At 45.2% G+C, this 24,962-nt stretch overlaps 1 protein-coding gene across 2 annotated transcripts in view; it reads right to left on the bottom strand.

The window, feature by feature from the left end:
- KIF15 (kinesin family member 15) overlaps positions 1 to 24,962 on the bottom strand; it is a 61,830-nt gene that overhangs the window by 35,118 nt on the left and 1,750 nt on the right. For both annotated transcript variants that reach the window (XM_075921863.1, XM_075921864.1), the window contains exons 2-15: positions 21,802 to 21,844; positions 20,876 to 21,059; positions 18,655 to 18,731; positions 18,108 to 18,145; positions 15,886 to 15,983; positions 15,335 to 15,514; positions 13,858 to 14,067; positions 13,604 to 13,729; positions 13,108 to 13,230; positions 11,401 to 11,524; positions 10,250 to 10,326; positions 7,702 to 7,911; positions 6,006 to 6,183; positions 714 to 855 (exon numbers count right to left, since the gene is read on the bottom strand). In XM_075921863.1, the coding sequence (XP_075777978.1) occupies positions 714 to 855; positions 6,006 to 6,183; positions 7,702 to 7,911; positions 10,250 to 10,326; positions 11,401 to 11,524; positions 13,108 to 13,230; positions 13,604 to 13,729; positions 13,858 to 14,067; positions 15,335 to 15,514; positions 15,886 to 15,983; positions 18,108 to 18,145; positions 18,655 to 18,731; positions 20,876 to 21,059; positions 21,802 to 21,844 (1,810 nt within the window). The remainder of the gene's footprint in view (positions 1 to 713; positions 856 to 6,005; positions 6,184 to 7,701; positions 7,912 to 10,249; positions 10,327 to 11,400; positions 11,525 to 13,107; positions 13,231 to 13,603; positions 13,730 to 13,857; positions 14,068 to 15,334; positions 15,515 to 15,885; positions 15,984 to 18,107; positions 18,146 to 18,654; positions 18,732 to 20,875; positions 21,060 to 21,801; positions 21,845 to 24,962) is intronic.

Below are 24,962 nucleotides of genomic sequence, written 5' to 3'. Positions count from 1 at the left end.
TTACTTTCAATTATAGCACCTAAGAACTGAAGAATCCATAATCATCGGTCACTTCTGAAAACCTTGGTCATAAAAACAAGTTACAGATACTGAAAAGAAAAATGAGTTGCACGGCAGAGAAATGTGTTAAGACAGTCACAGCAGCAGCATTTTTTTATTTAAATGAATGAGACTACAGTATAGAAATTGGGACAATCTTTTTCTGGGAGAGAGGAAAGGGGGCCAATTGAATTAAGTGTGTTACCCAGACAAATTATCAAAATTTCCTTTCTCCAAACTCAGTTAATTTTTTTGCATTGCAGAAAGTTAAAAATAATCTCCATGAAAAAAAAACAATGACAATGAACTCATCCCTCTTTTCAAGTGGACTTCTACAATACAAAACAGGATTTGGGGAAACTGCACATCATAAAGATCTTCTCTGCAGAGGATCCCTTTATCCCAATGTGAAGAACCATTGCAGGGTGTGTCTCCAACTATACAAGACTAACGTGATGTCTACAGACATGCTCAAGGGATTGTGATGATATGAAGGCAATTATATTTTCCTTTCCCCGCCTCACTCTGGCTCCCCCCAGAAGATAAAGTTTACTTGGGCAATATTCTAGGTTTAAGATTTGACCATAACAGGATACAAATACATGTGTATTCTAGCAAGATATATTTTGCAGAAGAATATTAGTTTAAAACATTGCTACATTGTTTCCTCTTACTTGGTTAGCTCTTTAAATTCTTCATATTCTTGTTTTGAACCTGCCAGTTCACTCTGAATATGCAGCAGGCGTGCTTTCAACCTTTCAAAAGACACCAATGAATTGTTTTCTGTTGATGCAGTAGTGGAATACAACTGATGACCTAACAATCAAACAGACACCCTTGAAAATCATCCTGAATAAATAAGAATCGTAAGCTCTATCAACAAAGCAAGAGCAAGTTATTTAACATTCCAGCAACTTAGACTAATTCAAATGTACACTAAAAATAGTCTACATGATCACTGAACACTTTGTAATTTTTATTATTTGTATTATTGTACAATCTAGTCATGAAGCTCAATTCTACTGTTAGATGCTGTGAAAGCAAAGAAGAAAAAGGCAGTTCATGGCCCAAAGAGATTGTAAAAAACTAAACAAACAAAAAATTGATACAGACTAATGGAATGAACAAGAAAACAGACAATATTAGTCAGTATAAAGACAATGATTACAGCATACCAATGGTTTAACATTTTCAATTTTTTGTACAAAGGATGAAGTAGAAAACAAATATATATTAGAGGTTGGCCCTTCCTTGTCTGGCACCCTCAAGACCTGCGCAGTTCTGAACAGGGGAGTTTGCCAAACCAGGGGATGTCAGGCCTGGGGCTTTCCCAGGACTCATCTCTTGCCTGCCAAGCTCTGCCAGCATGCTGCCCCTGGCAGTCCTGGCTCTGAGCCTCCAGCAGCTGGCCCTGCTCCAGCTTCAAGCCCACTGGCCAGGCTTTCTGCCCTCAGGATACTGGCTTTGCAAGATGCCAGACTGGCTCAGCTCTCAGCCCCTGGCAACGTCTGTGGCTGGTGGTCTCTGATCCAGAAACATCTGCAGCCCTACCAGACTATAGATGTTGCTGGATGAGAGTGTCACAGACCAAAAGAGGTTCAACCCATACAAGCTACTAGGGCTGTAAAAATGCAATTAAAAATTGAATCATGTAAATGTTAAAAATCATAGAGGTTACAGGCTCTGCAGTATAAAACTTATTTAAGCTTCAGTAAAGCCTCCCCAGGAGTGGGGCTGGCAGGGACTGCTGCTGGCCCTGGTCCCAGAGAGGAGGCTTTGCTGTGCGCTTTGCAGTGTAACCTACAACAGAGCGGAAGGGGGAGGAATGTGGCCAGGCATGCCATGGACAGGGGATGCTCCGATGGCCCCAAAGCAGTCCCCTGCCCAGACCCATAGGCTACGTCTACACTGGCCCCTTTTCCGGAAGGGGCATGTAAATTTCAGCAGTCGTCGTAGGGAAATCCGCGGGGGATTTAAATATCCCCCGCGGCATTTAAATAAAAATGTCCGCCGCTTTTTTCCGGCTTTTAAAAAAGCCGGAAAAGAGCGGCTAGACTGGCCCCGATCCTCCGGAAAAAGTGCCCTTTTCCGGAGGCTCTTATTCTTACTTCAAAGTAAATTTCATGTAATTACTTTGAAGTAAGAATAAGAGCCTCCGGAAAAGGGCACTTTTTCCGGAGGATCGGGGCCAGTCTAGCCGCTCTTTTCCGGCTTTTTTAAAAGCCGGAAAAAAGCGGCGGACATTTTTATTTAAATGCCGCGGGGGATATTTAAATCCCCCGCGGATTTCCCTACGACGACTGCTGAAATTTACATGCCCCTTCCGGAAAAGGGGCCAGTGTAGATGTAGCCATAGTGGTTAACCAGAACTGGTAAGTCTTTTACATCCTTACAAACTACTATACAGTAACATAACATGCAATGAAAATGGGCACTTTCAAAGAATGTTTTAACACTACCATGTGGTAAAATAAAATGATGAAAAGTTAAAAATATAAGTTTTATTAAATTGTTTCACATTCTCAGCTTAAGTTTTTCATTTTAAAAATACTATACTGGGGGGCTGTGCCCGCTGCTTACTATGCTTGCCAACCCTCCTCCCACTGGCCGCTTTTGCAGCCAGAGAGCTATTAATCTTGCACTGAGCCCAGCTGCACTCATCACGGCCCCAAGTCACTCGCACCCTTCTTCACTCATGCCCACCACATTCCTGGACAGATCCTTCTATGTGAACACTCTAAGCCCATCCTGTCCTCTGGTGCCCTTCAATTGCTAACCAGCCCCTCACCGCACTCTTCCCACTTCTGCACTACCTGCCAATAAAATAGTTCATTCATGTGCAGAGTTCGGAGCCTCTCCTGGAAGCTAGCAGAGGACTACGGAAAAGTGACTAAGTGATGTTACATTTAGATTAATCAAATAGTCGATGGGATTTCCATTGACTCTTTGAATGGTCTATAAGGGCGTCTTGCCTTTGAACTACAGTAAAAGTCCTGCCAGGCTCTTGCTACAGTTCAAATGGGAAAGTCCTGCAGGAAGCATGGGGTTTCCTTTTGAAATATACAAGATCCCCCCTGGGATCTTGCACATTTTAAAAGGAAGCAGCAGGGAGCACAGGATGCCGCTGGCCCCACATTCTCTGCAGCACCTGAGCCTTTGAAATGTACAAGGTCCCCACACTGGGACTTTTGTACATTTCAAAAGCAGAAGCCCTGCAGGGACTACGCTTTGTGGCACCTGAGCCTTTGAAAGGTACAAGAGCCCCGTTAGGGCTTTTGTACATTTTAAAAGCAGAATCACAGCAGAAATGACGCAAGTGAAGACTGCTTCAGTCCCCGCTCACACCGTTTCCATTGTATCTCTACCTTCCCTGCCCCCAGTGGAGACAGTGATTGGGGGGGAACTGGCTCTTAAGCGGCTCCCCCCAACCCTGGCTCCTGCTCCCGCCACCCCCTTGCTGAACAATTAATTGCATCACTAGTCAACTATCCAATGAGCTTCTGCCTATTGGATAGCTGACTAGTCTCTTACATCCCTAGAAGTGACTTGTCTGGAAAGGCTATGCTCTGAGGGCCTCACGTGTAAATGAAAACCAAATACCATCAGTAAAATGGGGCCCAACTCCCAAGGCATCCCCTTCATTCTGGGTGCTCCTAGGCACTCTGCTTGCTAGCAAGGAGCAGGGGATGGGTTATGTGCGAGTGGCCAGGTAGAGAGAATTCCCTGCTCTCTGCACTCGGTTACTGCCCATCTTTGCAGGACAGCAGCACTCTATGTGCTCTTCCAGCTGGCAAGCCAGCTTCTTCCATAGGACTAAGACATGCTCCGTGCGGACAGGGTGCAAAGGAGAGACATGGAACCATGGAGGAGCTCCCAGCTTTCCGTGCCCACGTCCTACTGAGAACCAAATTTGGGTCACACAGGAAGAGAACCCAATGGGGTAATCTGGGCCACCCACAGCCCACCCCCCTTCTTCTATCACTAGCCCCACACCTCTGTCCTCCATTTCTACACTCCCATTCCCCTGCCTGCATTCCTACACCCACCATCCTTCCTAACGCCTCCCCACACTGCCCATATTCCCCTCCTTCCATCCCTACCTCCATCTCAATATATAACCATGCTTCCTAACCCCTCCCCCTTCCGGACTGCCTATCCCTACCACCATTTCCTTCCTCCATTCTTACACCCCTGTCGTTCCCTAGCCCCTCCCTTTGGCACCCCCACACTGCCCATCCCCCTGCCTCCATTCCTATATCACCCTCACCCCCACTATCTCCCTTACCGCACTACCCATCCCCCCACATACACCCTATCCCCCTTTCTTCTCTTCTTACACAAACCCTAGCTACTCCCACAAACGGGCAACATAACCAACAAAGAAACAGCTCCAGACCCATATGCAGGAATTTCAGGGGTTTACGCGCTCTTTTTGTAAATGTGGACTGCAATTTTTTTTAAATAAAGGAGATCAAAATAGTCATGAAATAGATGTGCATAAGAGAGGTTAATTTAAAAATATGAGTGGTGACATCAAAGAAAGTTAGTCTGAATTTGTAACTCAAGTAGATCCTGGCCTCTACATGTGAAGGTGAAACTGAGGAGGGATGTTCTGGGTGCTGTGACAACAGGATTTGGGCAGCTGCCTGGAGAGAAAGGGCAGCAAAGGTGGCATTGCTGCGGTGCTGGAAAGCAGAAAAGGGGGATGTCTGTGGGCAGAGGAAAAGGAAAGGAGGTAGAGAAGGAGGCTGGAGGGAGGGGTGCCTTTGGGATGCCAGGTTGAGAAGGGGAGGGATGGAGACTGGCTGAGCACTTGGGAGGATGGAAAGAGGGCCGAGGGGGCCACGCAGTGAAGGGGTCTATGGGTGCCACCATGCAGAGGCAGGCACCCCCTCGCTACTGCACCCCCACTTGGCCGTGATGGCAGTTGCTGTGAATACTGTTGTGCCTTCCCTCTGTGATACCACAGGAGTTGTTGCTAGGCTGGGGGTTCCACTCGGACGACTCAGTGCTGGGCTCAGGATGCAGCCAATTAGGGTACAGCAGAGAATGGGGTGGCAGGTGGCTGGGGATGTGGGGCGCAGAGCAACCCCATGGGTTGGGGGGGCTAAGAGCCCCCACACGGGAGGAGCACGGACTTGCTGCTCCCATCCCTATGCAGCAAGCAAAAGCTTAGCATGCCCCACAGGCAGCCGCCAGAAGAGGACATGGTGCAGTGGTTGCTTCCTCTGAGCAGGGGGCTGCCAGAGCCAGCCCAGCATGCAGCCAGCATCTCCCCCCTTGGCCACCATGCCCCACGCCACTTCCCCGGGGGTCTGCTCCCTCATGGCACCTTAAGGCCCTCTGGCTGCCAGAGAGGCCCTCAATGTCTCTAGGTCCAGCTGCCCCAAAGCCTCTATCTGTGGTCTCCCTGCAAGCAATGGCAGTGGTGCTGCCATAGCCCCATTACCTGCAGCAGGCTGATCTGGAGCGGCACTCAGGCCTTGGATGGAGTCACTCCCTGCCCTGGACACTGTTCAGGGACCAGCAAAGCTACTTGATAACCCAACCTGGGCAGACTCCCTCTCCCAAGGATCCTGCTCGCTCAGATCTGGCTACACAAAAGACTGCAGCTAGAGTTGAGTGGGCAGGACCCTTGGGAGGGGGAAGTCTGCCCAGGTCAGGCTACCACACAGCTTAGCTGATCCCTAAACAGAGTCCAGGGCAGGGAGTCTGTGTGAGGACAAAACCTGTGGATGTAGGGGGACATGATGACATCACTCTGTTATCCCACAGGAACAACATTTTTATATATAGAGAGAGGTGAATTTAATAAAGAAGAATGTTTAACTGTCAAATTCATGATTACCAGAAATACTGCCACCTACGATATTTTAAGTGCTAATGAAAATATGTAGGGTTTTTAAAAAATACACTATAAAATGAGCATTAGCTTATGAAAGGAATATTTCATTGTGCATTTTTACCTCCATGATTTTTCTCTGTGGCTGAAGCATCCAAGAAAGCTTTTTCTAGTTCTGCAATGGTGTGAGCATCAATTTCTTGAGCCCTTTTCACTGACTGTAAGGAACGAAGTCGTTTGTTCTCCTCTCTGAGGCTGTGATTTTCCATGGCATATTTAGCAATTCGTGGGTGTTGTTCCATCTATACACACGTGTGAGATGCGGATACATGAAGTGTTGCAAAAAAGCAAAGTAGATTACAAAAAAGGCCATTTCACAGAGGATTCTGTATACAGGGCCCCCAATCTGGTCATTTTTCACAAGCATTAAATCACAAGGAAAAGAAAAGGAGGACTGTTCAGATTTCTTAAAGAGATGGCAACTGGTTTTATTATTTCACTGGAATTTATTCCCAAAACATATATACACGAATAAGTAATTATTAGGGCTGTCAATTGACGTGTGTTAACACCTGCGATTAACGCAGTCCAGGATTAACATGTTACATTTTTAATGCATTAATTGCAGGCTTTAATGCTGTGTTGCCCCTTTGAAGTGCCGCTGCAGCGCTTCAAAGAGGCAGCGCAATGCAGAGCCCAGGATCAGCTGAGGACTCCCCAGCTGACTCCGGGCTCCACTGCCCCTTTGAAACACGAAGAGGCGGCATTTCAAAGGAGCAGCCGTCTCACAGCTGAGCCGGGGATCAGCTGTACAGTGGCCACCCTTAGAAATGCCACCTCCGCATGTTTCCAACGGGTAGTGGAGCCTGGGGTCAGCTGGGGAGGGCCTAGCTGATCCCAGGTTTTGTGGAAATGCGGTGCAAAGCCCCAGCTGAGCCTGGGATCCAGGGCTGCCCCTTTTAAATGCACATGGAGGCGGCATTTTAAAGGGGCAGCAGCAGCACAGCATTTCCCCAGCTGCCCCTTTGAAATGCCAGAGGCAGTGTTTTAAAGGGGCAGCCATGGAGCCCGGGGTCACCTGGGAGTCCCCAGCTGATCCTGGGTTCCCCGTGGCAGCAGAACCCAAGGATGGCTGGGCACTCCAAGGCTGATCCTGGGCTCTGTGTTGCGCTGCCCCTTTGATATGCAACCACAATGGTTCAAAGGGGGCAGTGCTGCATGGAGACTGGGATCAGCTGGGGACTCTAGCTAATCCCAGGCTCCATGCAGCGCTGGCCCGTTGAAACGCCCATGGTGGCGTTTCAAAGGGGAGGCGCACGCGATTAATCACGATTAAATTTTTTAATCACTTGTCAGACCTTGTAATGATTAAGGGATTAATTATTCAATTTTTTTTTAAACATTCTTGCTATTGCAGGAGGCAATTTTAATCCTGATCATTACATATGAGCTTCCTCCTCTAGAAACATTAGCATCACAATTTAGCTTGGAATATGTAAGCTTGCCTATAAAATTATTCAAATAGCCTATCTTTTTGTTCTATTTTTAAAACAAAGCTGAGCTTCCTAACTACAGCGATAAGAGCTTTCATTAGCATGAGGAAGCCTAACAGTGATTTAAACCAAACAGCAGTAAGTATAGTCATTTCAGTTTAGAGAACTGGGTAGATTGTGCTCAGAAGTTTACCTTTTGAACTAAAAACCAACAGCTATCAAGGTCAGATGTATTATCTTTAAATAATAAAGAAGTTTGTTCTGTGTGTGTTGTTCATTAACTTCATGAGATTGTTTAGATATGGACCAATGAGTAAAAATATGTACCTGTTCTCTCAGTGACCGCAATTCCTCCCTCAGTTCATTGATGAGCTCCTCCTGCTCTTTAGGCATTAAACTGCCACAAGCATCTTTGTGTAATCTCTCCAGACGAACTATATGGTCTTCACGGAATTTAACTATCATTTTATTGGACTGAATTAATTTCTCCTTTTTGCCACAAAGATCTTCTAGTTGAGCAACTTTTTCTAACAAAGTCTTAAAACAATAAATGCATTGATTTAGTAGTGGGAAAGGGGGGAAGTGACAGTGGCAATCTCCAAAGAAAAGACATTGAGATATATCTCACAGACAACTTATATGATACTATAAATAATGATCTACCATTGGAGATATTAAAGAGCAGGTTAAATAGACATCTATCAGGGATGATCTAGATGGTGCTTGGTCCTGCTGCGAGGGCAGCGGACTGGATTTGATGGCCTCCCAAGGTCCCTTCCAGTTGTAGTATTCTATGATTCTATAACAATATTTTATGCACAAAATAAAAAAATATTTTATTACCCCATTTTTAAGTGAAACTGACCATGGGTACGTCTACACTACAGCGCTAGTTCGAACTAACTTAGTTCGAATTAGTTAATTCGAACTAAGCTAATTTGAACTAGCAAGTCCACGTTGAGTGGACTCTGAACAGGGCTTAAGGATGGCCGGAAGCAGTGCCGGCAGGGCATAAGAGGAGGACTTAGAGCATGGAGCTGCTGTCTCAGGCTAGCCGAGGGCTGCGCTTAAAGGGTCCCGACCCCCACCCCGGACACACAGTTCTAAGGGGTGCCCCGCTTGCAAAGAAGTTCTGGCTTGGAGTGCCCGGAGTACCCACACTGGGCACATCACACCACTCGGCCATCAGCCCGGCTGCACTTGCCGCAGGCTGCCATCTGGGGAGAGGGGGCAATTGGGGGGCTGCAGGAGAGCTTCCACCCCCAGAAGCCCGCAGAGCCAGCCCAGTTCTCCCCATCGGGGGCTCGTACCCCATTCCTCCCTCACCTCCTTCCACTTACCCTTCCCTAGCCCCCCTTCTTCTTGATGTACAAAATAAAGATAACGTTTCTTCCAACATTGACTCTGTCTTTATTGAACGAGACTGGGAAAAGGAGGTGGGAGAGGGGAAGAGAAAGGCTGGGAGAGGGGAGGGCAACTAACATGATCAGGGGTTGGGAACAGGTCCCAGATGAAGAGAGGCTACAGAGACTGGGACTGTTCAGCTTAGAAAAGAGGAGATGGAGCGGGGACAGAATAGAGGTCTCTAAAAGCAGGGGTTGGGTGGAGAGGGTGCATTCATAAAAGTTCTTCCTGAGTTCCCATAAAGAAGGACTAGAGGACACCAAAGGAAAGGAATGGGTAGCAGGCTTGAAACTAGTAAGAGAAAGTTGTTCTTCTTCCCAAAGCAAATAGTTAACCTGTGGAACTCCTTGCTGCAGGAGGCTGTGAAGGCTACAACTAGAACAGAGTTTAAAGGGAAGTGAGATCAAGTCATGGAGGTTGGGTCCATGGAGTAGTCTTAGCCAGGGGGTAAGAGTGGTGTCCCTGCCCAAAGTTTGTGGAAGGCTGGAGAGGGATGGCACGAGACAAATGGCTTGGTCACTGTCTTCGGTCCATCCCCTCCAGGGTCCCTAGGGTTGGCCGCTGTCGGCAGACAGGCTACTGGGCTAGATGGACCTTTAGTCTGACCCAGGACGGCCATTGTAAGCTCAGGGCTCAGGGTCGGGGGTCTCAGTGGACCCCCTTGATTTTCATGCACACCTGCTCCTGGGTGGCCAGGCTGGCAGCTCTCCTGCCCTAGACGGCCACTTTCCTGTGCCTAGTGCAGAGATCGTGGACGAGGTCCACGATGTCCGCACTAGCCCAGGCAGGTGCCTGCCTCTTGCGGTCCAGGGCAAGCTCCTGGGAGCCGCCAGCCTGGTCCCGGGAAGAGGGGGTGGGCTGGGGGACATCGGGTGGGTGGCTCTGTGCCGTGCCAGGTGCAGGGTCTGCTGGCTGGGTGCTGGCAGGCTTGCACCTGGCACGGGCACCGTAGCCAGCCCGTGCCCCTTTAAGGGGTCCGGGGCCGGGAAGGGGGCATAGAGTTTCCCTGGTGTTGGCCAGAGTGGCCACCAGGGAAACCTGGGGAGGGCTAGCCTCCCACTAGTTCGAATTAAGGGGCTACACACCCCTTAATTCCAACTAGCTAGTTCAAACTAGGCTTAATCTTCGTAAAATGAGGTTTACCTAGTTTGAACTAAGCGCTCCGCTAGTTCGATTCAAATTCGAACTAGCAGAGCACTAGTGTAGCGCCTATTAAAGTTAGTTCGAACTAACGTAGTGTAGACATACCCCTTGTGATTAAATTTGGATGTTATCTTTAAAATTCACAATTCTATTAGTTTATAATATCTCCTTCCGATAACTACACTTTGCTGTCTTTACAAGCCAAACTTTTTCTTGAATAATGCAGGACAATCTCAAATATAGTGAGCTTCTACAGATTCACTCAACCTTGGCTTTAATAAAAAAAAAATAAGCAGAACATGCTGCAAAGGTGGCAGTGAGTTCTTACCTTCTTTTCACTTTCAGATTTCTCCAAGAACAGCATTGCCTCAAGAAAGTAGTTCTTGTAATTTCTATTTTCCTCACCTTGTCCAAGAGCAGATTAATAAAAAGTTAAAAAACAATGCACCATATTAAGATGCAATAAATTTCCTTAATGTTTAACAGTGTTTATAATACTTTTTTCCCCGAATATTTTACTGAACACCACAGGTATGGACATATTTACATTATAATTATATACACCCTCTAATTATGCTATTAGAATCTGTCAAATTATGAGATATAAAACTTTACTCACACAACTTTATGTACAAAGTTCCACCAAATGAATAAAGGTGTTTTTAATTTAGTTTAAAAGTGTGTTCAGCTAAGGAAGTATGCAAAATGTTGAATTGACGTTTTTAGCTTATAATATCGAACTGGCATTAATATTACACGAGGTCCATAATAAAGTGGATTATTATAGATATTTATAGAATACCAATCAATATAATACCTAAAATGTAGAATAATCATCACATTATGATTAGAGCTGAGTCAATAATTGATTTTTCAACTTGTGGGGCAAAATCAAATAATGTGAAAATAATCTGGTTTGACCAATTTTTAAAAACATTTTTCTTTCAAATAAAAAAGCTTCAAAGATTTCCCCCCCCCCCCCAAAATCAGAGAGTTTCAAGTTGGTTCAAAATGAATTTTTCCCCAATTTTGATTAGTTTAAAGTTAAGGCAAAACATTTTGGTCAGTTTGAAATAAAATCTTTTAGTGTTTCTCATTTCATTTTGGCCATTTCATATATTTTCAGTTCATGTGTTTTTTAGTATATTGAACCAATTTTAAATCAAAATGCCATTTCAAACTGAAAACATTTCGAAATCAAAGCTAAAAAACGATAAAAGAAGTTTTGCCTAACACATAGTACACAGTATGGAAAGAGCAAAATGAAAACAAACGATCATTAAATTAACACAGATTCCTGCAAAATTAAACACATTTGCTATTTACAATTGTGTAAAAAGTATGTTGTATCTAAAATTGTAATCCTTAAGGAATACAAACTGAGCAGTGCCATTTACTCAGAAAGTCAATAATACAACACTTTAAAAGCTCCTTTTTGCTCTAGAATACAGGAGCTTTCTGTTCTTTTGTTTCTCCTACCTGTTGTAATAGAAATATCCTGGGTAAACTGTCCTAAAGTAAGTTGAGCAATCTGCTCTTTCAATTTCTTCACTTCAGCTTGGAGTTGGTTCACATTCCCTTGGGTGTCTTCATTTATCACAGCCTTTTGTAGACATTTTAAAAGAAAATATTAAAAGCAATAAAAAAAACTTAAAGATCATATTTTTAATGTGAAGTAATCTATCCTCAAGGTAACAAGAATCAAACATAGGAAAGCAATAGATAACTGACTATACTGCTATCAATTTTAAAAGAGAATCTTTGGAAAGAGAATAAAGCTCATGAACACTTGAACATTTAGTCCATGGTTTAGTGAATTAAAATATAATCCTGAAAATTTTAGGCTAAACAAAGACTAACAGCATATAACAGACTACATATGTGCAAAATCAGAAGCCAATATACTTACAGCCTATTCAAGATGCAGAAAGAGCTAAAAAGTTACCTCGCATTTGAACAGGTGGAAGTATGTTTGGATAAAAACAATTATCTTGGTAAAACAAAGTATTACAAAGCTTTAAAACAATCAGAAAACATGTAAAGTTTTGTTTACATTTACTCATTTCAACTAATTGCTACAGACAAAGGAACAAATATCACATGAAAAACAAGGAGAGCAAGTGGTGCATTTCCATTACACACACACACGCCCCGGAGAGACTCAGTTGGCCAGGTTCAGAAGCTGGGATTGGCATCGGGGAGCACGGGCCCAGCAGGGTTCGTGTGGTGGGGAGCACAGCTTAGGCCAGAACTGACGGCAACTATTGCAGTGCCAGTGGCCAGAAGTGCAGTCTTAGCTGGGGCTGGCACTGTGTGGGGGAGGGTGCAGTCCCGGCTGAGGTTGGAGTCAGCAGGGCTGGCACCATGGGCATACAGCCCCAGGAGGGGCTGATGCAGTGGGAGATGCAGCACCAGCCAGGGCTGGCACCGTGATGGGCTAAAGGCAGTGGGGAAGGTGGCAGGGAGTGCAGCCCCAGCCAGGAGCAGAGTCTAGAGCCAGGTACGGAGCCATAACCTTCTCTGGTCCAGCAAAGTCCGAGGCCACATGTACACTCCCGGTTTTGCCAGCAGCGAATATGCAAATGAGGTGCAGATTAGCATACCACCATGCCTCATTTGCATAATGCATGCAAGCCATTTTTGCGCAAAGGGTTTTTGTGGGGGAAAAAAGTAGTGTGGACTTTTTTTTGGCGCAAAAATCCCGTTTTCCGCAAGATCCTTATGCCTCTCCCACAGAGGAGCACTGCTGACTGAATCCAAGCTGAAACACCCCTCCCTCCTTTTGGAGGGACACCAGTAGGGGCTGAGCAGAATCCCCTGCACCTTCTTCCCCCACAGGAGCTGCCAACTGGGGTTGGACAACATGGCCTCAGGTAATCTCTGTCACTGGAGCAGCACTGCCATTTCTGGTGAGCCACCTCCAGATCTCCTTGCCCTTGACCCTCCACATCGCCCCGACCCAAGCAATGCTAGCTAAATCTTCTAATAGAATATAAACTTGCAGAAAAAGTGAAAATTAAATTAAATTTTTCAAGAAAGTCAGTTTGTTATTATAAGCCCAAACAATCAAATTTGATTGTCATTTGAATTAACACAGTAAACAAAAATGTTTCATAAAAGTGAACTGGTTCACATATAATATAAATGACAATTAAAGTCATGATAGGAAAAATATTATTTTTTTACCTTGTTTTTAATTAACTTTGCTCGTTGAGCAAAATTAAGAGTAGACAGAGTTTCACCAAAACATCTAGATCCAGGATGAACATTTGCAATTATGCATGTTTTTGCATTACCTCCAAGAGAATCCTGTTTGAAAAATATGAAAATTGGCTTAAATTACAGGATTGTGATTCGAGCTAGAAGTTAATATTTCTTCCACAAGTTGTCTCGTATGCAATTTTAGACTAGAATAGATTTGCCTGAGAAATCTATTAATTTATGAAGCTTTATTTCAAAACTGATCCTTAAATGAATTTGCAGTTTACCTTTAATAGCCCTTCATACAATGAGAGATAAGAATTCTGAAATCCAATAGCGTGTAGAAATTGATTTTCCAGCAAAGTGAAAACAAGCAGCCCAGTTTTACAGAACTGAGCTCAGTTTCTCTCGTCTCTGTATAAATATATATATATATATTTTTCCTTTTTAAACTATTAAATGAAAACTGAACATATGTTACCCGTAGCAGAAAAGTGAGTTTGGAGTCCCTGTAGCAAATGTGTCTTTGTTTTCCATTACCCACATCGACAAGTGCTGTGATCACTTGACCTAGGCAGCTTAATGACCGGTTTATGTTACCTGCCTCCTAAAACAAACAGTGAAAGTTAGAAGACAACTGTCCAAATTAGAACAAGGTGGTTTTTTTGTTGTTTTTTTTAAAAAAAAATCTAACTGAGGAGAAAGAGAAAGTAGCCACAGATACATAGCACTAACCTTTAACCTGACTCCTTCAGTATGTGTATCTTTTTGTCTCTCAGAGCCTGCCAAATCCACCAAGTTCAACTGGGAGGATCGGATGTTAACAACCTCACTGTTCTTCTCCATTGATTCTACAGTGATAGTGAAGACTGCGTGCGATCTTGAGGATTCTCTATTCATTGAGGTAGATGCTACACGGCGATTTCTCCAGCCCATAGTTAACACCTTAGCAGCAGGAAGAGATATCAAATAGCACCATTCTAGCATATTTCAGAGTGATCCCAACAGTCCGATACAATGGATGAGACAGAACAAACATTTCATTATGAGACTCTTCAATAAACTATTACACCGCCGAATTTTTGTATCAGACTATCTTAATATAAACATTTAATAGTTAGAAATCCTAAAGAAAAAAAAATCACAATTACTCAAACATTAACTTTGTTTTAGAAATAATTGCATATTCACTTTCCTTTACTTTTGTCAACCCAACTTCATGTTTTATAATTTTAGTTTAAAAATTAGAACTGCTACATTTTGACTACCAACTCATTGATGTGTCTTCCCAAGTATCTCTTTGCTTTATAAGCATGCCCTTTTGCTTTCCAAAGTTCTATTTCCCTTTATGTATTTATACAAATATATTAACACAGTACAGGTTGGAACCTTCAGAACCTAACCCATACCAAATGAGGTAATTTGCTGGATCAGTGGAGGTCCCCTGTCACTGGCCTCCCAGGACACTACCCCTTCCCTCCAGCTCGCTATACTCCGGCCACTTGGCTGGCTTACTGGCCTCTGGGCTCCAGCCCTGCTGCTATAGGACTTGTGCTCTGGCCAGCTGGCTGGGACTTGCCAGCTGTTGGTGGCCCCACTGGGGTTCCCCGGTCCCACTGCTCCCTGGCCTTGCTGGGGTTCCCCAGGGACAGAACTCACTGGTCCCAGTGATCGAGTTCTCCACCATTAGACCCCAGACTGGCTCGCACTCTGGTCCAGCAACATCCGTGGTCCAGGATGATCACAAATGTTGTTGGACCAGCGAGTCCCGGATTTAGGAAGTTCAACCTCTACAAGTACAAAGTTTTAAAACCGCAGTCAAGGCATGTGCTTCTCATCATTACAAGAGTAAGGCTTACTCAGCATCTGGATGTACAGTGAGGGAATCTGGAACAAAAATGTAGTAGGACAAAAGCACCTGCTACTATAACTCGGATCCACTGCAAACATCAGCAGAAAACGAACATTGGTGCATTTTATACTCTACAAGCCTTACAACTTTCCTAATCTCTAACATTCACAGAGGTCTGATATGGAACATGCTTTGGAGAAAAGTTAGAATCAACAAAATAGTTCTCTGTTTACAGATGTTCTATTTCTACAAAAAATGTTTCAAAAGATTTTATTTTGGGCACTTTAATTTGTTAGAGCTAATATTGTGCAATGCTGCTGATTGATCCTTACATTGCTGTAACAGCATGAAACATACTACCTGATATGCTTCAGCAGCGGATGTTAACACCTGCTCCATTGCACCAACAACAAAGACGCCCTTCTTGATATGCTCCCTGAGAAAGAGTCCAGCTGAAGCAGAATCCAGCAAGTCGAATATCTGTTCATTGTAGATTTCAATAAACGAGCACTTACAGAGAAAACTCTTACCAGTACCAGCCTGTAAAACAAAGAAACTTCCACTAGAAGTATAACTTTTATGAGAGCTGGTCTCTAACAGAGTATGGCAGTGGTTTGTTTCATTTCCTTCAGAAAGGTATAAAGTTATTACTGACGTATATTATACCTTAACACCACTTATGATGCCCAAAAGACTTTACCTAGTAAGACAGCTACTTTCAATGTAGAAATTATAATTTTTCTATTGGCATTTGTATCTATCAACACATAAAGGATACCAAAGTAAATGTAAACTAGCAAAGTAGGTGCAAGACAGACTAACATAGGAAACTTGAGCACTAATCAAAATGTAATTTATTCAGATACTTCATAAGCAAGACATTCCCGTGATCTCAGTAATATAAGTTTTACCTTTTCTTTTTCACGTTCGATTAGAAAAAAGAGATATTCAAAGCTCCGAGGAATAACTCCTCTCAGGTTATGAGTGAAATTATCAGAGTCAGATGGCCCTAAAGAGATTTAATTAAAAACAACATTTAGCTAGTTTAATTAAGAACAGCAGCAATTAGTTGGCACTCATATATACCATTATACTAAACTGAAACTATTCCTATAGCCAGTCACTGACAGCAAAACAAAGAAGGAAGAAAGTATTTCTCAATTGATTTTACTTTGTCAACTTACATCTAAATTAAAATAGTGCCTGTGAATGGCTGAGAGATTTATAGCTCTGCATACTAAAGTCTATTTATTCACAGAATAGGTGCACATACAGATCAAGAAGCAGCAGTGCAAACTTCCTACCAATGTTCTCTGCTTTAACAGTGATCTGAAGGGACCACTTCAAGGAGTGAGTGTAATTCAATTGCCTTGTTCATCAAATTCTTAGCAAGTCACTGAGCTATGCACTGCTTTCAATTTGGTGTTTCTCCCTCTTCAAAAATAAAAAGGGAGAATGAATAACTTGTATTTAAAATGACCAGTGCTATGAAAAGCATAAGAATAAAGGCAAACTCCTTTTATATTCCAAATTGGGAAGGCAGCCTTTTGAAAAAGTGAAGTACCTAGTAGGGACATTAAAAGCGGTTAATCAGTGTTCCCTCTAAGATTTTTCATCCATGAGCAGAGTGAGTTTTGTCTTATTCGCCAAGTTCACATGTGCTTGTTCGGATGTGTGCCACTATGGTACGCACCAGTGGCGCTGCTCCCCAAGAGACTCTCCCAGGTTATGCCCCCCCCCTCACCTTCTGGGGAGATGACGACACCTGCCCCTCTCCCCCCTGTGTGCAGGGCAGGGACTGCCCTAGGCTGCTCTTCATGGGGCTGGCTGAGAGTCCCCACCTTGGGCAGAGGGAAGCTGCTGTCAGCACCCAGGGTTTGCAGGGACTGAGGTGGCGTGGGGTAGTGACATGTGGGGAGGGGGCAGCGGGCTCTGAGGGGGCAAAAGAGAGATGTAGGATGGGAAGAAGAGAGGTGCAGGGGGTCCCAAACCTAGGAGCTGCTGCACCACAGCTGGGCCCCCCCTCTGAGCAGCTGCCATGCAGCCAGCCCAAGGAGCAGTTGGGCAGCCACTTTGTGGCCCTGAACACAGCTCCAGCCCTGAGAAAGGGCTGGAGCTGGCCCTGGCCCTGGCCCCCCATCACACAGCCCCAGGTAGGCCCCTGACCAGCCCCGCCCCGCGCTGTTGGGAGTGGGCTCCGCCCCCCACCATGCTCAGTGCCCCTGGCTCAGAGCAGCTGCCTGCTTCATCACTCACCTTCCCGCAGCAAGGTGAGTGCTGCTGCAAGGCTCTGTAGAAGAAGTGGGCAGATGGAGAATTTTTTGTGCACGGCCGTATAGGCATGTACCTTAGCGGGAACTATAGTTACCATGTAACCATTAAAAAAACGTAGTGGTTACACACTGCAGACTCTGAAGTATAAAGCTTATACTGCAGAGCCTAGAGCAGGGCTGGCAGCCATTGCACTGGGAGCTGGCTACAGAATTTAAGTATAAGCTTTATACTGCAGAGACTGCAGGGTGGGGCAGCATCTGGCTCCCTGGACTGGGGCAGGGAGCCAGCATGTAACTGTTACAATAACCAATAAGCTCTTGTTTATTGGTTAACTGTTTAAATGGTTACACCAGCAGTTCTCAAGCTATCTGGGCTCCAGAGCCCTTTACATGCGTAAAAATTTATGCGGCGCCCCAGCAGTCCACTGATTGTATGTGTTGTACCTATTGATGTTTCCAGTTTGTCAACCTCGCAGAGCCCCTGGGGCTCCACAGAGCACAGTTTGAGAAACACTGGTTACACTATTACATTGCTAGTGCCTACCAGAATATATTTCCAGAAATTGAGGAGCTGGGAACCAAAAAGAGGAAACTAAAAAGATGTGTTTAGAACTTTATAATACCACTTGACTACAAATATTTTCTCCTTAGAGGGCAAAACCTATCCCCATGCTTTAGCATTGCTGTGAGAAAGACCAAAATCTGCATTAATTGTATAATGTAATCCCAAAAGCAAAAAAGATTAAAAAATTACCTGCAGTTGACTGTAAAACTAGATCACATTTACAGAGTATATCATCTCTCAAAACTAGTATTCAGAAAAAGTCTGACAAATATAAACAAGTCTTTTATATACTTACCCATCATAGTAAAAGTTTTCCCTGAGCCAGTTTGGCCACTAAAGAAAAAAAACCAAAATAAGGAAAGTTTATTTTAGCTGTGACATCCATAATTTCCTTGCACCTATCATTCTAACTGGCATTCTGACATGGATAAATCAGCTGAAGATGTAAAAGCACACTTTCAACTTGAAATCTACCGTTGTTGTAAGTAGTGCTGAAGCCCTGTTGTGTAAGCTTAAAGGCTTGTTTATGTCACCAATAGAAGTTGTCTCAGTAAAAGATATTATCTTGAGACCAACACAGCCACAACCACACTGTATATAGATAGGTAGCCTCAAATATGCTAAGTTTGTAATTAAGTACTCTTCAACAAGTAAACTGCAAAAAGTTTCACAATGTCACTCTTTGGAATGTTGTGTCAAGTGAAAAAGCAGCCTCTTTCTTTTTTTTAAATCAATAAACCTTTGAGCATGAAGTGATACCCCTTAAGTCACCTGGAACTCATGAATACAAGTAATTTTTTACAACTCTCATGTTTAATATGAAGTAAACATAAATGGCTTACTATGCAAAGATGGTTCCATTGTAACCATTCATACAAGATTCAACAATGTTTTTGGCTACACTTGAAAACACTGACTCCTGAGGAGAAAAAGGACAAGGAAGCTAGATTAAGATTTCATAAAAAGAAAAGCTGCAAGGTTTTCTTCCATGATATTTTCCACTTTGTAAGTAAATCTATTATAACGTTACATACACAACTGTGTGTGTGTGTATAATTATTTTTACACACACACACAAAAATAGAGGCATTGCCAGGCTAGATGCATCAAATGACCACTTGGCTTTTTTCACAACAAAACAAATGCACCCTTTACTAATTCTGACTGCAAAACAGTTAAGTTAGTGTTATTACGATCCTGAATCAATTGCTCTGTTATGGAATTGTATAAACTGCCTAACTACTATTACCACCATCTATTGCAGTGGTGGGCACCCTGTGAATCAGCTGTTCACCACTGTTCAAGCTCTGGGAGACAGAGAGAGGAGCAGGGACAAACACAAATCAGCAGATTCATGGTTCTCACAAAGTGCTAGGACAGTGGTCTCCAACCTTTTTACACCCAAGATCACTTTTTAAATCTCAGAACAGGCGAAGACCTACCGCCCCGCCCCTTCCTTGAAGCCCCGCCCTCTCTATTCTCCTCCTGTCCATTACTTGCTATCCCCAGTCCTTACTTACACATTCTGATAAAGTTTATTTTTAAATTATGCGATACATACAATTAAAATCAGGTGTTTTTTATTCATGCTATTTAAATCTAAAATGAAGCATTTATAATTATACATTTTGTGGGGACAGAGTTCTGCAGCTAAGGACAGGGGAGAGGGAACAGGGTGCTGGGAGGGCAGAGAACAGGGTTCTACAGCAGGGGACAGAGTGCCAGTGGGGACAGAGTTCGGGGAGTGGGGATGGGAATAGGGACAGAGTTCTGTAGCTGGGGACAGGAGAGTAGGGACAGAGTTCGGGGAGTGGGGACAGGAATGGGGACAGAGTTCTGTGGCTGGGGCCAGGGGAGTGGGGACTGCATTCTGTGGCTGGGGAGTGGGGTGCCAGTGGAGGCGGAGAGTCCCCTGCATCTCCTCCCAGGGAAACCAGCCCATGCCTGCCCCGGGGCCGACCCCACGCGGCGCAGGGAAGCCCCGAATGCGCCTGCCCCGGGGCCGACCCCCCGCACCCAGGGAAACCCCGCACACACGCCTGCCCCAGAGCCAACTACCCCCCCCCCCGGCGCAAGGAAGCCCGTGCACACCTGCCCAGGGGGCCGACCTCCCCCCCGGTGCAGGGAAGCCCCGCGCGTGCTTGTCCCGGCGCCAACCCCTCCCCCCGCGCAGAGAAACCCTGCGCGCGCACCTGCCCTGGGGCCAACCGCCCCCCTCCCCCATGCAGGGAAGCCCCGCGCACGCTTGTCCCGGCACCCCCCCCCACGCAAGGAAGTCCCGCGTGCGACTGCCCAGGGGGCCGACCCCCCCACCCGCGCAGAGAAAACCTCGTACGTGCGCGCCTGCCCCGGAACCAACCAGTGCAGGGAAGCCCCGCACCGGGGCCAAGCCCCTCCCCCCACGCCAGGAAACCCCCTGCGTGCCTCCCGCGGGGCTGACTCACTCTTCAAGGTAAATAGTGGGGCTTCTCGGGGGTGAGTGGGAAATGGGGGCAGGGCAGACAGGACGCTTCGCGAGCGACTTGTCGAGGCCTCGCAATCGACCAGTAGCTCGCGATCGACCTGTTGGTGACCACGGTGCTAGGAGGAGGCAGGGAGAGAAGAAAGTGAAGGGCTCTAGTGCCCCACCGCATAAGAGGCATGGGGGCAAGGGCCAGACACGGGATGCACGGCCCACTCACTAATCTTGGGTTGCCCATCGCTGACCTATTATGTGTTATTGTCTTAGGCCTTACAAAAGGTGGCCTTCAGCGATTGTTTATGCAGAATGTTTCTCTAGGAGCTTCACATATTATAGGATCACAATGTCCCATCCATCATTAAGCACAACCTCATCAATGTAACTGTATAAATGCAAAGAGCAAGTCTTATGATAACTCTGAAGAGAGAAATTCTTAAAGCAGTGAGAAAAATTAGAAAATTAATTTGCCAAGATAGTGTAAACTCTGTATTAGCAGTCTTATTACTATAAAACTTAGGGAAATTGAAAAAGATATGGTTGCAATAAACTAGACATTTTTTTCATATTTTAGTGAGTTTATCAACTATTTGTAAAGCTATTACCTGGGTTGTGTCCATATTTGCAACATGATCAAAAGTGAAGATCTTGGGTTCAGGCTTTGAATGAAGACGCAGAGTGTTTGATGAAAGAACTGATAAGCACAAGCCTTGATCTCCATCAGCTAATGCAGCTCCCTCTGAAGGGGGGCGTACTCTCACATAGACCTTGATGGCATCACCTTCAGTACTAGTGAAGGAAAATTTTATATACGTAAGGTAGTCTGAAAATAGGTCAGTCAGTTATTTGAGAAAATACATGAAATTAGAGAAGATTGAGTGAGCAAACTCATGCAGAGGTTTACCCTGAAGTTGTACTAAATCTAGATAATCTTAGATTAGAAAGAGACCTATTGCAGGAGACATTATCTCATGCCTATTTAATGAAAGGTTTCCTGCACCTTCCTTTGATGCATTTGGCAGTGGCCACTGTAGGAAACAGGATACTTGGCTATATGGGTCATGAGTCTGATTCAGTCAGGCAATTTCTATGCTTCTAAACTGGTACGTCCTTCAGGGTACATAAGAAATGAGTCCAAATACAGTTTTGAATATGACCATTTCATAAATTAAAAAGGATCCCCTGAAAGCTTTTTTGTACTATAAAATAAAAATATATATTAGGGTGTTAGATTTCTGTTCTTGGGTCAGAAGAGATGACCGCCTCAAACTTGGAAATGAAATTGCTTCACTTCTGAATGCTTTTCTAGAAACTTATTATAAGCTAGCATTGCAGTGTTCGTACTGAACTTGCTTAAAAAAATAAAATGTGGTTTAAGTAACTGAATTTAGAATTAGGAGGGATAATTTCAGTATCAAATGGTTGGATGAATGGAAACAAACATGTCATATACATGTTAGCCTTTCTTCACCCAGCCCTTTAATGTTAGTACATGAGAAATTAATACAAGAATTAACAAATAGTTTCTTACCTAGATGTATTTGACAGAGGCAGCGTAGCATCACGTGAATTTCCTGTTTTTTAAAAAAAGGAAAAACAAAAACTGTCAAGGAAAACAATTATGGCTATTTATAAAACAATTTATGGCTAAAAATGCCAGTGGTATCAAGGGTGTTAAAATTTGAAAGATAAAATAAGTGTTCAGATGACTTTGAGCACATGCAAAATAGAATTATGCAGAAGATATTAAGCTAACATTTTCCTCTGATGGATATTTGCTTTATTGTTTCTTGCACAGATAATGTAGGCCCTAATGCTGCGGTGCAAACACCTGTGTTTATCTTTATGAATGCAAATAAACCTATTGAGTTCAGAGGGATAGCTCAAATGCATAAAATTAAGCAGATGCATGCTTGCAGGACTGGACCATAGATTTTAGCTGGAATTACAAGATTTTAAATATGTGGAATTTTAAATCTCTCTTTATATATTAAAAAGCTTTTCCTGATGCATGACCAGGGCTCGACAAATTATGGAAAACCCTACTCGCCAGACAAAAAAGGGACTCGCCACCCTCCCCCCCCAAAAAAGTGATTTTTTTAATGGCATAAATTCCTAATAAGAATAAGAACAGTAATTACTAATACGTTCTTAATAAATATCACCTAAGTTATTAATAAATATCTTATAAACTTCTACCTTTTCCCTCTGCTGCCATGTCTCCTTGCCTTGCTCCATCAGCTCCCCTGGTGCCTGCTACCCCCCAAAGCCCTCACCCTCTTCTGCTGTCCTGACTCCTGCCCTTCTCCCTACCCTCCCTCAGCCTTCCTGAGACCTGTCCCCCTCCGCCCACTCCTCCAGTAGCCCCACTCTGATCAAGTGAGCTACCCCTCCTCATCTCCTCTACTAACACCTCCCTCTACACACCTGCCCTGCCTCTCTTCTCTGGTGCTGGTCCCTCCCCTGCAGGTGTCCGCCCTTCTGCTTTACCCCCAGAAGCTCCTGGCACCTGCACTCTCCTGGTTCCTCCCCCTTCCCTCACTACCCATGCCCCCTTTTCCCTTTTTCCCTGATACCCACCCCCTCAGCACCCTCTGCCCCCATTCTCATGCCCCTGTGCCCTCACACATGCCTTGCTCCATCTCCACCTTCCTCATGCCCACCCCTTCTTTCAAGCCTTCTCCCAGCACCTCCCCCTCCTCCCTCTAGCTCCCAGTGCCCTTACCCTCTCCTCTCCCAGCATCACCCTGTTCCCCCCTCCCACTGACACCTCCCCTCCTGCCCTTTTCCTCATTGTCTGCACTTGGCCCCCTGGGATTTGTCTCTCCTGCACCCTTGTCCCTTGGTGCCTTCCCCTTTCTTCTTCTTCTTCTTCTCCTGACCTCCTCCCCTTCCCTCCCCTCAGCACAAGCCCCTTCCTCATATTTTCCCCTCCTCTCCCGATAGCCCAGCCCTGCCACTTCCCCTCCCCCAGGGCCAAGCAAAACATTCCCCCCCCTTTTTTGCTGTCTTTTACACATTTGCATTTTGCAATGGGTTTTTTTGTTTGTTTTCATTTTTGTCCCAGCATTTTAGCCTTATAAATAGCAAATAGCATTTTCATTCATTTTTTTCCATAAAGGCAAAGGCGCTTTAAGTGAACTCCCCCTTTCAGTTGCTGCTGGGTCACAGCAGCCTTTTCCTCACCCTGTCCAGCCCCTCCCTATGGATAAGCACCCCTCACTCCCAACCCACAGGGGAAACAGGGTGCAGGGACAGCACAGAGCCAGAGGGGCGCAGGGAACAATTGGGGGGGGGGACAGGACAGGGGTGGCGGGGGGCACAGGAGGCACAGGGACCCAGGGATCGGGAGGAGCAGTGTGCGGGGGAGGCACTGGAATGGGACACGGGGAATGGGAGGGGCAGAGGGATCAGGGTCTAGGGGCAGTGCAGGGAACTGGCAGCAGAGCTGGGGGGGGAGCAGGGATCGGGGGGAGCAGAGTGTGGGGTGCAAGGGTGGCATAGAGCCAGAGGGAGAGCAGGGGAACTGGGGTGCAGGGGCAGCGTGGTGAATGGATAGCGGGAGCCAGATGGGATGCGGGGTGGGTGCAATGAGCCGGGCGGTCGGCAGGGTGCAGTCTCTCGCCAGGAAGGGGCTGGGGCCGTGGCAGGACTGGAGCCGGTGGGGCACGCCACAGCCAGGAGAACACAGCCAGAGCCGAGCTGCCACGGCCCTTTAAAATGGGCGGGGCCACGTCACGCCAGCGTCCTGGCATCTGCCGGCGCTCCGCCTCCTCAAGCTGCAGCTGCACGCAGGCAGTCTGGCGCTGAGAAACGCCGCAGTTTCCCCTCCCCAGCAGCGCTCTGCTCCTCCGCCAGCTGGCGGATTGGATGGGGCCGTGCCGCTTGTAGTGCAAGGTTCGGCCAGCCCGTTACAATGGCCCACCGGGCCAGTCCGCCCCTGCACTCGCCAGCTGGCAAAATCTACTCGCCGTGGGCGAGCGGGTGAGTGTATTTGTCGAGCCCTGTGCATGACAGAATGATGTCATCAGCATATTTCTGTGAAAGCGGCTAGAGAGAGGGGGATTGGTGAGTGTAGCAAGCAGCAGCGGTAGCCCCCTAGTATCTTTAAAGCAATATAAGGCATTTTACTACATACAACACTTAGCAAGTAATGTATTGAAAGCTAAACAGTTGAGATTTATTTTTACTTTAATCTTTAACAAAATACGTAAAACCAATGCTATAAAGTACCCAGTCCTCTCCAGTGTCATCTTTTAATATATTTCTTCAAAATTCCATTTACATGAAGATGTGTTGTTTCCAACAATAGGCAGCTATGGTGATTTAATTATTCAAGAGCAAGTCTAATCTATAATCATACATCTATTGCATAAAATGGCTAGTCAAACACCCTATAATAAATACCACTGCAGGATCCAAGCATGTTATTGACATCACGGTGCAGAGGGGCTAGTCTTCGAAAGAGCATGTTTGATACATTAAAATGCTTCTTCCACTATGAGAAAAATAGTCCCAAATGTGCCAATGCTACAGTATTTCAACTCTGATATGCTTAATTGAAGCAATCTGTAACAAGGTTATCAATTTATAAAGCAGCATTTGCTATTTTCAAACTAATATGCAACATTGCCAAAAAATTACACATTAAACAGCACAAGACAATTAACCAATTTTTAAAAAATTATTGAA

Source organism: Pelodiscus sinensis, chromosome 2 (assembly GCF_049634645.1).
Source record: "Pelodiscus sinensis isolate JC-2024 chromosome 2, ASM4963464v1, whole genome shotgun sequence".
Lineage (NCBI taxonomy): Eukaryota > Metazoa > Chordata > Testudines > Trionychidae > Pelodiscus > Pelodiscus sinensis.
The sequence above is the reverse complement of the archived record's forward strand: the minus strand, read 5'-3'. Positions and strand labels throughout refer to the sequence as shown.